The 15,149-nt window shown below is 31.8% G+C and overlaps 1 protein-coding gene across 2 annotated transcripts in view; it reads left to right on the top strand.

The window, feature by feature from the left end:
- Positions 1 to 15,149, top strand: part of LOC149805437 (uncharacterized) — a 51,369-nt gene that overhangs the window by 1,178 nt on the left and 35,042 nt on the right. For both annotated transcript variants that reach the window (XM_089950020.1, XM_089950019.1), the window contains exons 2-4: positions 3,805 to 3,869; positions 10,589 to 10,699; positions 14,693 to 14,934. In XM_089950020.1, the coding sequence (XP_089806146.1) occupies positions 3,805 to 3,869; positions 10,589 to 10,699; positions 14,693 to 14,934 (418 nt within the window). The remainder of the gene's footprint in view (positions 1 to 3,804; positions 3,870 to 10,588; positions 10,700 to 14,692; positions 14,935 to 15,149) is intronic.

Genomic DNA, 15,149 nt, shown 5'->3' with positions numbered 1-15,149 from the left:
TGCACACAAGATTGATGTATCCTGCTCATGTTTATGCATCCTGTCAGTGAACTGACTTAATTAGTCATGGTTCTTAGTTTATTTTATGCACCATGACAAATCATTAGTTTCACTACAGAATGGCAACTTACATATGACTGTATAATATATAAAAGGACTGACTCTTTGGTTATCCATCTTGTATACATTAGGCTTGGAAACAGCTGTTCACACTTAAAAAGATGTATATGGATTAGCTAGTTTCTCAACTTGCTAAGATCAAAAGACAGTACTCATATGTAGGAGGCCTGTGATGAATGGGGGAATAAAAAGAAGACATATATGGCTATTCTTTGTGACCCATGAACTGAAACTTTGCCATCCCTTACACACTAGATTGACCCTTGACTCTTAAGAAAAATGATGTAACTCATATATCTTCTTAAAGAAGAACCATATTATTAAATTGACCACAATATCTTTCTTATGCTTAATAACCCCTTGGATCTGAGTTTGCCTGACCATTTCTACTGCAACTACAAAACTACTTTTTCCACTTTTTGGCAAACAAATTGCTTAAACCCTCTCCTGTAAGGATAAAAACCCACCTCCTTTCAGGCCCAGCATATTGTCAGATTTGAGTTAGACTAATAACATGACTGGAGTATGGTGATTACAGAAGAGATATTCAATGTACACTCAACAATTCACATGACATTCCTTTATATAAACAATGCACATCAAGCAAAATTTTATTTGTATACCTTAAGTGATAACTGTTGATATGCACTAGTGACTGCTTAAGTGGGGAAAAACCACTGTTGGATAGAAAACACCTAACCACTAACCACAGCAGGCAGGTGATTGATCATACACAGGACATTTATAAAGGAAATTTCTGGGGTGTAAGGGGTCATCCATTTAGTATGTGCGCAAAAATCTGGCAAAGCTTGACCCCTCCCCCTCTCCCTGTACACATCCATACTTTTTTACACCTCCCCACCTGCGTATGTACGCTTGGTGCCCCCCCCCAATTCTATACAACGGCCGATATTTAATCCATGCAGAAACCATAAAGGATTAATAATATTAACGTGTTTAATAAAACAGATAGTCCATGGACGTTGAATGTCTGGCTGCATCAAAGAAAAAAGCTATGTAACTTCAAACAGTTTGTCTAGTGTCCACTAAAATTCAAACATCTACTGAACCAGTTGAACAGGTTAATATGTGTTAGACAAATTATTATCGAGGTTTCATACCTCTATTTCCTATGCATGCGTACAGTATCAGTGGACACCCCCCATACGCAAGCATATGCATTTGGGTTACCCCCTCACCCTCCATGCGTACATACTAAATGGACAGCCCCTAATTAGAATGGCCTTTGTGACCAGGTGACTGCTATGTACAGGTGACCATTAGGACAGGTTTAACTGATTTTGATTTATTATTTAATTTATATTTTGAAACTTAAATAAAATTCTGTTGTAAGCAGCAGTTGGTGCAAAAGCATTTGTAATCATAGCACTGTCATACAGACTTTACCCAATTTTACACGATCACATGATCAGTCTTGCTTGTGTTCAAAATGTCAACTATATAGCTTGATTTTGTTTTGCAAGTTCTGTTTTGGTTTGGGATTTAGCTGACCAGCAAAAATGGCTCACTTTTACAGTAATTTCCACATCTACCATCCTTGTAAATTATATTTGTAACTGGAATTGACATAATTTACCTGCCTAAAAAAAACAGAACTTTTGCATTGTCAAGATATAAAGTTTCTAATTTGTTGAATTATTTGTGTTTTTAGATAACTGGAAAAGTATAGAAATAATTCACTAAATTAAAAACTGCAAACAATGACTACATGTTTTGAGCAGATAAATGAATGTCAGTTTCAGCTATAGTTTTAGACACTGTTCTGCACAAACTGAATATTTTTGCAAGTCATTGTTGGTTATTTTTCTGTGTGGTATGATGGGTATAATAGATATTATGTTCTCCAGTGCAGAACCTTTTACTGATCTAAAGGGTGCACTAGTAAAAGTATAACACTATACCAGTTACAATTACAATACTTTGTATAAAAAATTACCCCAAATGACTGGTGAAAATGGCCTATTTGTACTGAAATGGCTTCTGTTACCACTATCTACTATAAATTATACTTTAAACTGAAATTATTATAGTTTGTAGTGTGTAATTATCATTTTGAATTGTTAAAGTATTTTGTTTTCAGAAAACTGGAAGGGTATGGTACAACTAATTGACCATGCTGAAATGGACTTGGCTAACTATAAACTATATACTCTCCCAGTCTTATTATTATAGCTTGTAGCTTTGACTGGAACTTTCATGGCTTGTACCCCTGCTGAGAACAGACTGAACCAAGGCAAATTATTAGTAACATATTTATCAAAATTATTCTAAGCTGTTAAATATTTTAAATATACAAACTAACCTTTCATATCTGAAGGCCATGGCTGTTGTATCCATTTCCACTCAGTATGATAGCCTTTTTGCAATGATATTCCCACTCCAACTAAGTACCAGTGACTTGTTGTATTTTTCCTGCATTAATTTGAAAGCTGTTAATTTTCAAATTTTGAGAAATGTTAACATTTCTTCCTACACCTCACCATAATAACTCATGTAGTCCATAAAGGTCAACCACTGCATAAGTGAGGGCATGAGATAGTGAGCAAGACTTGGATTTTGGTTAAGAGTTGTAGGAAAGGAGGGTGGAGTGATTACGACTTTTGTTAATAGATGAGAATTATAATCTCCATTGTCCTGCACAAATATATATATATATATATGTAATGGACTTCAGTATATATGCATGCTAGATCTGAAGAATGCAAGTTAAATTCAATAATTGGTCAAAGACTTTTAGTATACAGTACATTAATTGTACATGTAGTACTCACAAATTTATGCATCACTGAAGTTGGAGTCGCTTCCCTCTTAAACTATAAGAGCCAAATCCATCAATATGTTTGCAGAATTTAATTTCTTGAGATATTAAGATATCACTTTATGGATAACACGTGGTCTTGTACAGCCCTGTATTGTTTTGTTCTAATAATAATAGACTTTTTATAATTGGTTTTTGTTCATAAATGAAAATGGTGCAGACCTGATATCTAGTATGGCCACTATGTCATGAAACTATTTTCATCACTAGTCCTCATTAATGGACAAGTGGTTTTCACTAGAAAACTTTGTATGATGTCAAGTTCATCCCACATGAAATGATGCTGATCTGATATCCAGTATGGCCACCATGGTAACCATCATGAAAATCTTGTTATGGATACACATCTCTTGATAGTCTTAATTGAAAGTTGTGCCAATTTTCTACAAATAGGTCACCACCATGATCAGTTGGAAAATCTTGTTATTGCTCAGGAATTCAAGAATATCAGAAATAGTTTCAACAATGGGCTTTTAAAACTAAGAAAGTATTTTCTTAGACTTGGAATTCTTTTGAACCTGTGCAGTATCATTTCCTTTGATGGACCCATGTGAATTTTGGATGCATGAACATTCCAAATGTTGAGTCCTCATTAGAGTATGTGAGACATTAGATTGCTGTGGAAGCAAAAATAAAGTTATGAACTTTTAGATGTAGTCCCTCTTGAGAAATGAGTTTGAAAGAATGGGTGTTTGTAATGTATTCATGCATGTATACCAAAGATATGTGCAGAAATTTTTGGCATGTGCCATATATAGTAGGAAACCTGGGTTTTTTTAATGTGAGGTATGGCAGGCTACATAAATGCATACATTGATGAAAATTCCTTTGTTTATATTCTTCAGTTTTTGATCCAGATGTAGAGGATTCACCTGAGTACAAGAAACTTCACAAGGGTTACAAGGATTTGGTGAGCATTTTGATGAAATATTATTCAGGGGAAGACAAATTTGGAAAGTCCATTGTTGTCCCAAGGATGCCAGCTTTGACAAATCTGATTGCTGAACAGATTTGTCCAGTTGCCCAGTAAATTACTACACTTGCCCAAAGGATTTTTTTTGAAATAAAATTATTCAACAATATAGTTTGTGCTAATTACACACAACTCATCATCTTTCCTGCTACTGGAAAGTGCCTCACAAGTTTGCACTCATATTTAATCTAATTGATATCAGCAAACTAAATATAATTAAACAGTTTCCTTTTTTTACACTGTTTTGTCCATCATCTTTCTAGTAGTTGGGCATTTCTGACAAGACACTTATCCGTATTTTACCTTATATCATTACAGTTCATATTTCATTAATGTGATACTATTAAGCATGTCTGATTCGAGCTGGTACCCAAAGGGACAATTTTAATGTTTGTCACTGGAAAAGATTTAAAATTCCATTATAATATTTAACATGATTTACTGTCATTGGTCAGAATAAGTTTTTGTTAGGTCTGTTGTCTATCAGTCATTATTGGTCCATTTATTAGTACAAGTTTTTTTTATCAGTATTGCTCCTAAACTACTAGCAGGATTGTCATAAGTATTACACTTGTATTCATCCTGTCAGCTGTTTGGTAATAAGTGAAAGTGCTCAAACAGTCAATATGGCCACCACAGTGTTCATCTTGTTAATACTACTTCTGCTGAATGGAAAGTCATATCAGTGTGGGGGTTTTGCCAGATGACTTTGTTTGATGTCTGATTAGTCCTAAATGAAATTGGTGCTGATTTAACATCCAGTATGGTGCCATGGCAACTCTTTTGAAAATCTTCTTGGGTTTTAATCAGAAGACTTTTTATAATATCTATTTGGTTCTACATGAGAATTGTGCTTCTAGGATATCAGCTGTGGCTAACACAGCAGCCACCTTGAAAATTTTGTTATTGCTACTCCTGAATGGATGTTCATATCAGCATGAGGTTTTCACTGAAAGACATGTTAATCTGAAGTCAAATTTGGTCACCAGTGCAACCATCTAAACAAATCTTAATGTTATTCCTCCTGAAATGAAAGTCATATCAGCATGGGATTTGACCAGTTGGTCCTAAATAAACACGGTGCTGAGCTGACAGTCAATTTTTTAAATTGATATTCGCAATTGAAAGTCATATTGACATGGAGTTTCTTTTAGAAGAATCTTTATGATATCTAGATGGTTCTAAATTAAAATCATTGAGATTTGAGCTTCAGTTTAGCCAACATTGTGGTTGGATCATCCTTAGAGTACCACAATCAGAGCACACCTCCCCGCTGCTCTGTACTGTACACTAGCTATCCATTCAATCCAGAATCAAACAAAAAATGTGTTCTCTATGCTATGTTTCACTGATGGACTCCAGTCCAACATACCTATCCGACCTCACCCATGTGTACACACCAGCAAGATACTTATGCTCCTCTTCTGACAATTGTATACTCATTATTCCCAATATGAAAACAAAGTCATATGGGCAATGTTCTTTTGCATATCAGGGCTCAGCAATGTGGAACAAATTCCCCACTGAACTTAGACACAAAAACACAGTGATTCCATTTAAGAGTGCTCTTAAAACTCATATTTTTACTGCAAGAACAAACAAAAAGACTAATAATGTTCCTACCTTAAATATTTTCAGCATGTTTATTATGTTTTCTAATTTCATGGTGTTTGTTTTTTGTAATCATATCATTATATATGTTTTTTGTGTTTTTTTATATTATAGATGTTGGCTAATGTTGTAAAGCGCTTAGAGCTTCTAAAGATTAGGCACTATGCAAAGTCCTCATTATTATTATTATTAGTATTAGTATTATTTTGAAAATCTTGTTATGGCTTTCAGGTTTTACAAGATTATATCCATTGTAGCAGAGCCATTGTCAGCTATTTGAAATCTTATGTATAAATTTACACCCAGCTTTTATTTTTGAAGTCTGCTAATATGTTTATATTTGTGACAATAACTCAACCTTTCATCTAATCCCTATCCAGCATTTTGATAAGCCATCCATCCCTTTTTTCATGGAGCTAATGAAAACTCAGTCATTCTCTTAGATAGGTCAGTCATCTGCTTTCCATGAAATAAGCTAATGAAAACTCAGTCTTTCACTTGGCTAGGTCAGCCATCTGCTTCCCATGAAATGAACTAATGAAATCTCAGTCATTCTCTTAGCTGAGTTAGTCATCTGTTTCTCATGAAATGATCTAATGAAAATTCAGTCATTCTCTTAGCTAGGTCAGTCATCTGCTTCTCGTGAAATGATCTAATGAAAATTCAGTCATTCTCTTAGCTAGGTCAGTCATCTGTTTCTCATGAAATGAGCTAATTAAAACTCATCTTTAAATTAATCCATACTTAGCTAGGTCGTATATCTGCTTTTACATGACTCAAGGGTAGTGAACACCTGCCTTTTCTTTCTAGTTTATAATCCTCCTGTGTGTAAAAATATCTCAATATGCCTAATACTAGTACATCATCATGAAATTACTAAATATGCCTAATACTAGTAAATCACCATGAAATAATCAATATGCCTAATACTAGTAAATCACCATGAAATAACTCAATATGCCTAATACTAGTAAATCACCATGAAATAATCAATATGCTTAATACTAGTAAATCACCATGAAATAATCAATATGCTTAATACTAGTAAATCACCATAAAATAACTCAATATGCCTAATACTAGTAAATCACCATGAAATAATCAATATGCCTAATACTAGTAAATCACCATGAAATAACTCAATATGCCTAATACTAGTAAATCACCATGAAATAATCAATATGCCTAATACTAGTCAATCACCATGAAATAATCAATATGCTTAATACTAGTAAATCACCATGAAATAACTCAATATGCCTAATACTAGTCAATCACCATGAAATAACCAATATGCTTAATACTAGTAAATCACCATGAAATAATCAATATGCCTAATACTAGTAAATCACCATAAAATAACTCAATATGCCTAATACTAGTAAATCACCATGAAATAATCAATATGCCTAATACTAGTAAATCATCATGAAATAACTCAATATGCCTAATACTAGTAAATCACCATGAAATAATCAATAAGCCTAATACTAGTAAATCACCATGAAATAATCAATATGCCTAATACTAGTCAATCACCATGAAATAATCAATATGCTTAATACTAGTAAATCACCATGAAATAATCAATATGCTTAATACTAGTAAATCACCATAACATAACTCAATATGCCTAATACTAGTAAATCACCATGAAATAATCAATATGCCTAATACTAGTAAATCACCACGAAATAACTCAATATGCCTAATACTAGTAAATCACCATGAAATAATCAATAAGCCTAATACTAGTAAATCACCATGAAATAATCAATATGCCTAATACTAGTCAATCACCATGAAATAATCAATATGCTTAATACTGGTAAATCACCATGAAATAATCAATATGCTTAATACTAGTAAATCACCATAAAATAACTCAATATGCCTAATACTAGTAAATCACCATGAAATAATCAATATGCCTAATACTAGTAAATCACTATGAAATAACTCAGTATGCCTAATACTAGTAAATCACCATGAAATAATCAATATGCCTAATACTAGTAAATCACCATGAAATAATCAATATGCTTAATACTAGTAAATCACCATAAAATAACTCAATATGCCTAATACTAGTAAATCACCATGAAATAATCAATATGCTTAATACTAGTAAATCACCATAAAATAACTCAATATGCCTAATACTAGTAAATCACCATGAAATAATCAATATGCCTAATACTAGTAAATCACTATGAAATAACTCAATATGCCTAATACTAGTAAATCACTATGAAATAACTCAATATGCCTAATACTAGTAAATCACCATGAAATAATCAATATGCTTAATACTAGTAAATCACCATAAAATAACTCAATATGCCTAATACTAGTAAATCACCATGAAATAATCAATATGCTTAATACTAGTAAATCACCATAAAATAACTCAATATGCCTAATACTAGTAAATCACCATGAAATAATCAATATGCTTAATACTAGTAAATCACCATAAAATAACTCAATATGCCTAATACTAGTAAATCACTATGAAATAACTCAATATGCCTAATACTAGTAAATCACCATGAAATAATCAATATGCTTAATACTAGTAAATCACCATAAAATAACTCAATATGCCTAATACTAGTAAATCACCATGAAATAATCAATATGCTTAATACTAGTAAATCACCATGAAATAACTCAGTATGCCTAATACTAGTAAATCACCATGAAATAATATGCTTAATACTAGTAAATCACCATGAAATAATCAATATGCTTAATACTAGTAAATCACCATAAAATAACTCAATATGCCTAATACTAGTAAATCACCATGAAATAATCAATATGCCTAATACTAGTAAATCACCATGAAATAATCAATAAGCCTAATACTAGTAAATCACAATGAAATAATCAATATGCTTAATACTAGTAAATCACCATGAAATAACTCAATATGCCTAATACTAGTCAATCACCATGAAATAATCAATATGCTTAATACTAGTAAATCACCATAAAATAACTCAATATGCCTAATACTAGTAAATCACCATAAAATAACTCAATATGCCTAATACTAGTAAATCATCATGAAATAACTCAATATGCCTAATACTAGTAAATCACCATGAAATAACTCAGTATGCTTAATACTAGTAAATCACCATGAAATAATCAATAAGCCTAATACTAGTAAATCACCATGAAATGATCAATATGCTTAATACTAGTAAATCACCATAAAATAACTCGTTACACCTAATACTTGTAAGTTACCACGAAATAATTCAGTGTGTTGAATACTAGTAAATTACCATAAAACAGACTGCTGACTAAAGGTAGTAAAGATATAATGAATCTCTGAATCCATGAAATTATTAATGTAGAAATCCATGTAATATGGTCCCGACAGAATCACTTTTATGCTTAAAATAATACAATTTTAACGTCAAGAAAATGTAATTCTTTGGTATTTTATTTGAAGACTGTGTATTTTTTAAACATTTTTTTCATTCATAATAAAGCTTTATAAGTTCACAATTTTGTGACTTGAGTTATTTTCACTTGTAAAAGTTCCTTACAATTTGAAAGCATACAAGTCAATGATGTAAGCTTTAATGTTAGAGATGTTGTTATTAATTGGTGGTATAGATAATATTGATATGCACTGTGATGATCAGATGTAGAATTTAAAATAAACTTTCTTGTAACCAGAGCTCTGCTGAATCTTCACTAATTCTTCCCACAAAACAATGTCAGATGTGTATCTAGATTTACAACACTTTTATTTCTTAAGTAACACCATCATGTATAATCCAGAAGTAAAAAGCTTGCTTTAGGAAACCACCAAAGCTACTTGAGCATATTCACTTCATGATCACATAAGAAACAAGCACTGATTATCCAGAAATTAACTAGACAAAAAGATGATTTATTGATCTGTATCACAGCATTTATCATATCGGGACCTCTGTTGTGATGTGTATCATATTGGGACCTCTGTTTTGTGATATGTATGTTACTGGGATATCTGTATTGTGAATCTTGTATTTTTATGTGTAACATATTGGGATATCTGTAATGTGAACATTGTATTGTGATATGCATCATATTGGGATATCTGTATTGTGAACCTTGTATTGTGATATGTACCATCTGGATATATCTATTGTGATATGTATCATATTGGGATATCTGTATTGTGAACCTTCTGGATATCTGTATTGTGATATGTATCATATTGGGATATCTGTATTGTGAACCTTGTATTGTGATATGTATCATATCAGGATATCTGTATTGGGAACCTTGTATTGTGATGTCTCATATTGGGATATCTGTATTGGGAACCATGTATTGTAATATGTCTCATATCGGGACATCTATATCGGGAACCTTGTATTGTGATATGTCTCATTTCCAGATATCTTTATTGGGAACCTTGTATTGTGATATGTATTGTATTTATTGGGATATCTGTATTGTGAACATTGTAATTTGATATGTATCATATTGGGATATCTGTATTGTGAACATTGTATTGTGATATGTATCATATTGGGATATCTGTATTGGGAACCTTGTATTTTGATGTGTATCATATCAGGCTATCTGTATTGTGAACCTTATATTGTGATATATATCATATTAAGACCCCTATTTATTATCATTTTTGAGGATGCATTCATAATTTTATTGACTTAACAAATTCCATACTCCAAGCATCCTGTGAGCTACATGACCATACTTCAGTGTAGGTGGTATCAGTGTAGAGCATTCAGTTTTGATTTGCATGTATATTTAAGTATAGTTTGGAGTAAACATTATTTATTTATTTACCCGCTTGCTTGCTCTCTCACTTGCTTACTCACTTTCACTCAGCATATGTTGTCACGTACTGGCTATATCAAAGTTAGATGAAGATCCCAAAGCAAAGTAATACTTTAAATACCACATCATCAGTGAAATATGAAGTTTTGTCCCTGACAAACAGAGTTTCTTTTAGGGTATAAAATAGTTATTTTTGTCCTTGTATCATGTATTTCTTTTGTATTCTCATTCAGGTGGAAGCTCTTCTTGAAGGGTTTTTGAATGACACAGGGCTCACACACAAGGAAGTAATCAAGGCTTTAACAGATATGAATTCCAAAAATGACCTAAGAGAGATGTTTCAAGTAAGGGAATAAAACCTATTTTGACACTTTCATCTGTATATTTGACTTTGTTTCAAGTAAGGGAATAAAACCTATTTTGACACTTTCATTTGCATATTTGACTTTATATTTTGACAAATCTTTTACTAAAAGCACAAATGTTATTAGAACACTGTATCAGGGCTACAGTTATGTTGAATTCAGGTAATCATGTCAGCTTCTGCATGCTATCATTACTTGTTCTACATATTTTACAAAACTTAGTTAAAAAATTATTCACAAGAACAACTAGTAATGCAATTTTGCATACCATGAAATAAAAAAGTCTTTAATAATTTAATAATAATAATAATGATAATAATAACTTTATTTCAAATCTAAGTCCATCGGCAATGATCAATAGTTTCACACGAGATATAACATACAAAGAAAATATTGAAACAACAATTTGCACCAATGTTCAGTTATTGATGAATTATGGCAACATGAAAAGTTCAAGATTCTGTTGTTACTACTAGTAATTTTTTAATAAAATGAATAAACTCTTCCTAAGCAGAATGTACAGACTGTTAACATTGTATCCTTGTATGCTTTAACAATACATCTGTTTATTGCAAGGAGCAATCAATGTTTTTCTCCTTTTGCATTTATATTACTAATATGCATGTCTATGTGTCTGTATGTATAATTGAACAAGTCTTTGTCGGAGGATAAAATCTCCATTAGAAATCTCCACAGCAACAGTTTAGATTTATTTCGTCAATGCATTGTGATTTGTTACTGAAATTTAGTTGGAAGAAAAAAATTAAACCTCTGCAAACTGGTTTCTGGACCTGGAAATTTGAAGTCCAACATTAACCTTCAACATAACATAAACCATTTGAGACCTGAAATAAAAATATGCAGTAATTCAAATGAGATTCATAGTGTAATGATAATCCAAAGGAAAGGCACATGTTAACCCAGACACATGCAATAATTGTGACTAATCAGCAGTTGACTCCCTGGATAATGGAAGTGTCTTGCAAATCTACACACTTATTTCATCTGTTTGAGATCAGCAGATAGAAGATAATCAAAACAATGTCCATTTTTTTGGTCTTGTTCTCCATCAGCTTTTCCTGCCACTGGGCCACCCATGAGCTGACACATCCATACTTTATGTTTATCTGAGTTGACAACATTTTGGTTCATGCCACTATTAATCTGATACTGTTTATCAAGTGTATAAACTATAAGGTAGCTAAAGGTTTTTTTATGGGATTTTTGCTTAACAGTAACCATTTTCACATAGGCTAGTATTGTATGCAACAATAATTTTGATTGGCTTGATTTTTTAAACTTGCAATATTTCTTTACCAAATGTCGGCCAACAGAAGCAACTCTTATGTGCTCAGCATCAAAATTTCTTCAAGAGTCCAATGAGAAAGTGTAATACTAGATCATATGCACCCAGTATGTTGAGCCTAAGATGAAAGAAACTGCTACCATATGTCATTGTTCTGACAAAAGACAAATATTTGCAAGTCTTGTTTCTTTAAGGATTCATCCCAGTTGGTTGTTAATTCTGACTGATTACTTCATCAGATAATGAGTAGCTGACAAGAGTTGATTAGTGTTGCCTCTAACAGATAACAACAACCTAACACTTAACAGATAAAAACCATCCAACACTTAACTAACAGATAATGACCACCCAACACTTAATTAAGGATTATTTTGTAGATAATTCAGACTTAATGCTGTGTGATGAGTCTGTGCTCTTAAAATAAGTAACATTAAAGAGTGAAAAGCAACAAGCTTTGTAAAATTCAACAAATAATTTTATCCCAGTGAATACAAAGAGAAAATGAGAAAAAAGAACTTATGGTATTGTGAATTAAATCCCAGAATAATCAACGAATTACAGACACAAGTCCTAATAATAAAAAGTCCCAAATAAAATTCAGTAGAAGTTCAGAATAAATCCAAAAGCTGAAATTGTTGATGTGTCAGTGGTAGCTTATAGAGTGTTGATGTGTCAACATACTTTTGTTGATTCACAGTAAGATAATTCCAGGTTTGAATTCACTTTGAATTGCAGTGTCTCTATCCATGAATTTTATTAGAGCACTTTTGTATTTCCAGAGAAAATAATCACTTGAATTCAGTAATTTGAAGAAATAAATTTTCCAGCCCAAAAATGAAATACTGGACACAATATATAATACAACTTCAAAGTGTGTGATCTTAAAGCACAACTGAAAAATCCTCTCAGCTACAAGATTATATAGTTCTCTTCTTGACCTCAGGTCACAATTAGCATTTACTATAAAAAAAACTATTACCTAATGGAAATTAACCTTCTAGAATGATCCTGATGTTTACAAAATAAAAACCATAACCTGGATTATGTAATTTCTTGGGATGCAAAATTGCATTACTAGTTGTTCTTGTGAATAATTTTTTAACTAAGTTTTGTAAAATATGTAGAACAAGTAATGACATCATGCAGAAAATTCCAAAACCTAGACCCGAATAAACATTTACTCCTGCTAAGAATAATTCTGATTTTAAACCCATACACATAGAGAATCATTTAGCGATTTGTTAGTTGTTTACACAGAATACAGTATAACAAAAATCAATTTGGATCAAGCATAAATGAACTCAATTTTGGACAAAGTCTAGTACAACATACAATTTACATAATAGCTGTCAGTCATAGTCCCATAGAACTAATATAACATATAAATCTTTGTCACTGGAAAATATTAGTGTTATCCCAGGGTTTCTTTTTACAAATCATGTGTTATTATCATAAAAGGAACAAAAATTTACAAAAAAATATGAAAGGTAAATACATTTACATGGCATTGTTTATTTCCTTGATTTTCATTGTTTCAAGTAGAATTTCTTTGCCCTTCGAATTTCATTAAGAGATTATAAATATATTCTTAAGCACATTCATTATCCTGTTTATGGTCGAAAAATGCATTTCAAAGTCTGAAAAAAAGATGGAACACAAAGTTTATTAATTGATGTAATACAAGATTAAAACCTACCTGATTCCTAAACAAATATACATTGTCCATTCCTGTTAAATTATACAATGCCTACTATGAAAGCATTGTAATGAACTTGCAAATGAATTGTGAATAAAGAAAATAATCCATAATGTTTTTTGCAAATCATGTTTTCAGTATAGGTGAAATCTTAGAATAAAATTTACTCCTTTTCTTACTTAAATAGACAGAAATTCTTTGGGCACCACACACTTGAAGTTAAGAAGAGAAATTCTTTGGGAAGCATGCACTGGAAGTTAATAATTAAAAATTAATCCTTTGATAGTTTTACATGGAATCAGCTATCTAAAAATGGGAGCAAATAATGGAGATGTAATTTTCATTCTTGAAGAAAACACAGAAATGCATACTTTTAAAACTCTAAATTTTGTTAAATGAAATTTAAGAATTATTTGACTCCACCTAATCCCCACAACACCTGTAGCTATGTAATCTCCCAAAAATATATACTAGACTGTTTTAGGTGTTATGACATGTTGTTTTGAAAGGCATCTAACTCCCATATCCTGCATGCATATTGTTAGCAAGTCGCCATGCATTCTTGTTTATAAGAGGATTTGCATTTTGTGAGGAAAGACCTTGTTCTAATTCTTTTTCATTTATTACAGATCATTCCAATTTTATGTTAGTCCTTTTTAGTTTTTTTATGACATTGTCATTTTATGCATAACAGGGAAAATATAAAACATGACTGTACAGAGCTGATAATCAACCATAAAATAATAGCAGTATTTTTGCAATGTCACAGCTGTGTGCATTATTAAGTTTCCGTAATTGCTACACAATTTTACAATATGTGATATGCATATTGCATTCCTGTAATGTGAAATCAGTTTTCTTAAATCTATTTATCTTGATAAAGTCACAAAACTGTTATTGTTATTTACATTGTGATACATGACAAATAGACTGATCTGAATGTAACAGTTATTTGTTGTTTTCTTTGCAGGGACTGTTTGAGCAGGTGCTTGCCATGGATGATTATGTAATATTTGTGCATCTCATGACACAGAAAAATATTGAGCTACAGCAACAGGCTCTGCTGCTGATGTTGAAGATTACTGGGTCCCTACCAGATAGTCTAAGGGATGCTAATACTCCAGAAACACCATCATCACCTCCTTCTCAAAAGAAATCACAGCCAAGGGATGATGATGATGATGATGAGGCTATTATGAGAAAAGTATTAGAGTAAGTTGTGATCCTATTTTCTGGAAGAGTAAACATCAATTGGGCACACATTTTTAATTATTCCAGTTAAATAGCAAAAGGGGGTATATTGTTCTGCTACCGGATTTTGATATGTTTGTCCTGAATAGATTTTAGCACAGAAACACCAAAACTATTAGACACAGAGCCCTGAAACTGTATACATTTTAATGTTATAAGTTGATGATGTGATTTAA

Source organism: Sinohyriopsis cumingii, chromosome 2 (genome assembly GCF_028554795.1).
Source record: "Sinohyriopsis cumingii isolate HCF-2022 chromosome 2, ASM2855479v2, whole genome shotgun sequence".
NCBI lineage: Eukaryota > Metazoa > Mollusca > Bivalvia > Unionida > Unionidae > Sinohyriopsis > Sinohyriopsis cumingii.
Note: the sequence above shows the minus strand (reverse complement) of the source record. Positions and strands in the feature narration are given on the sequence as shown.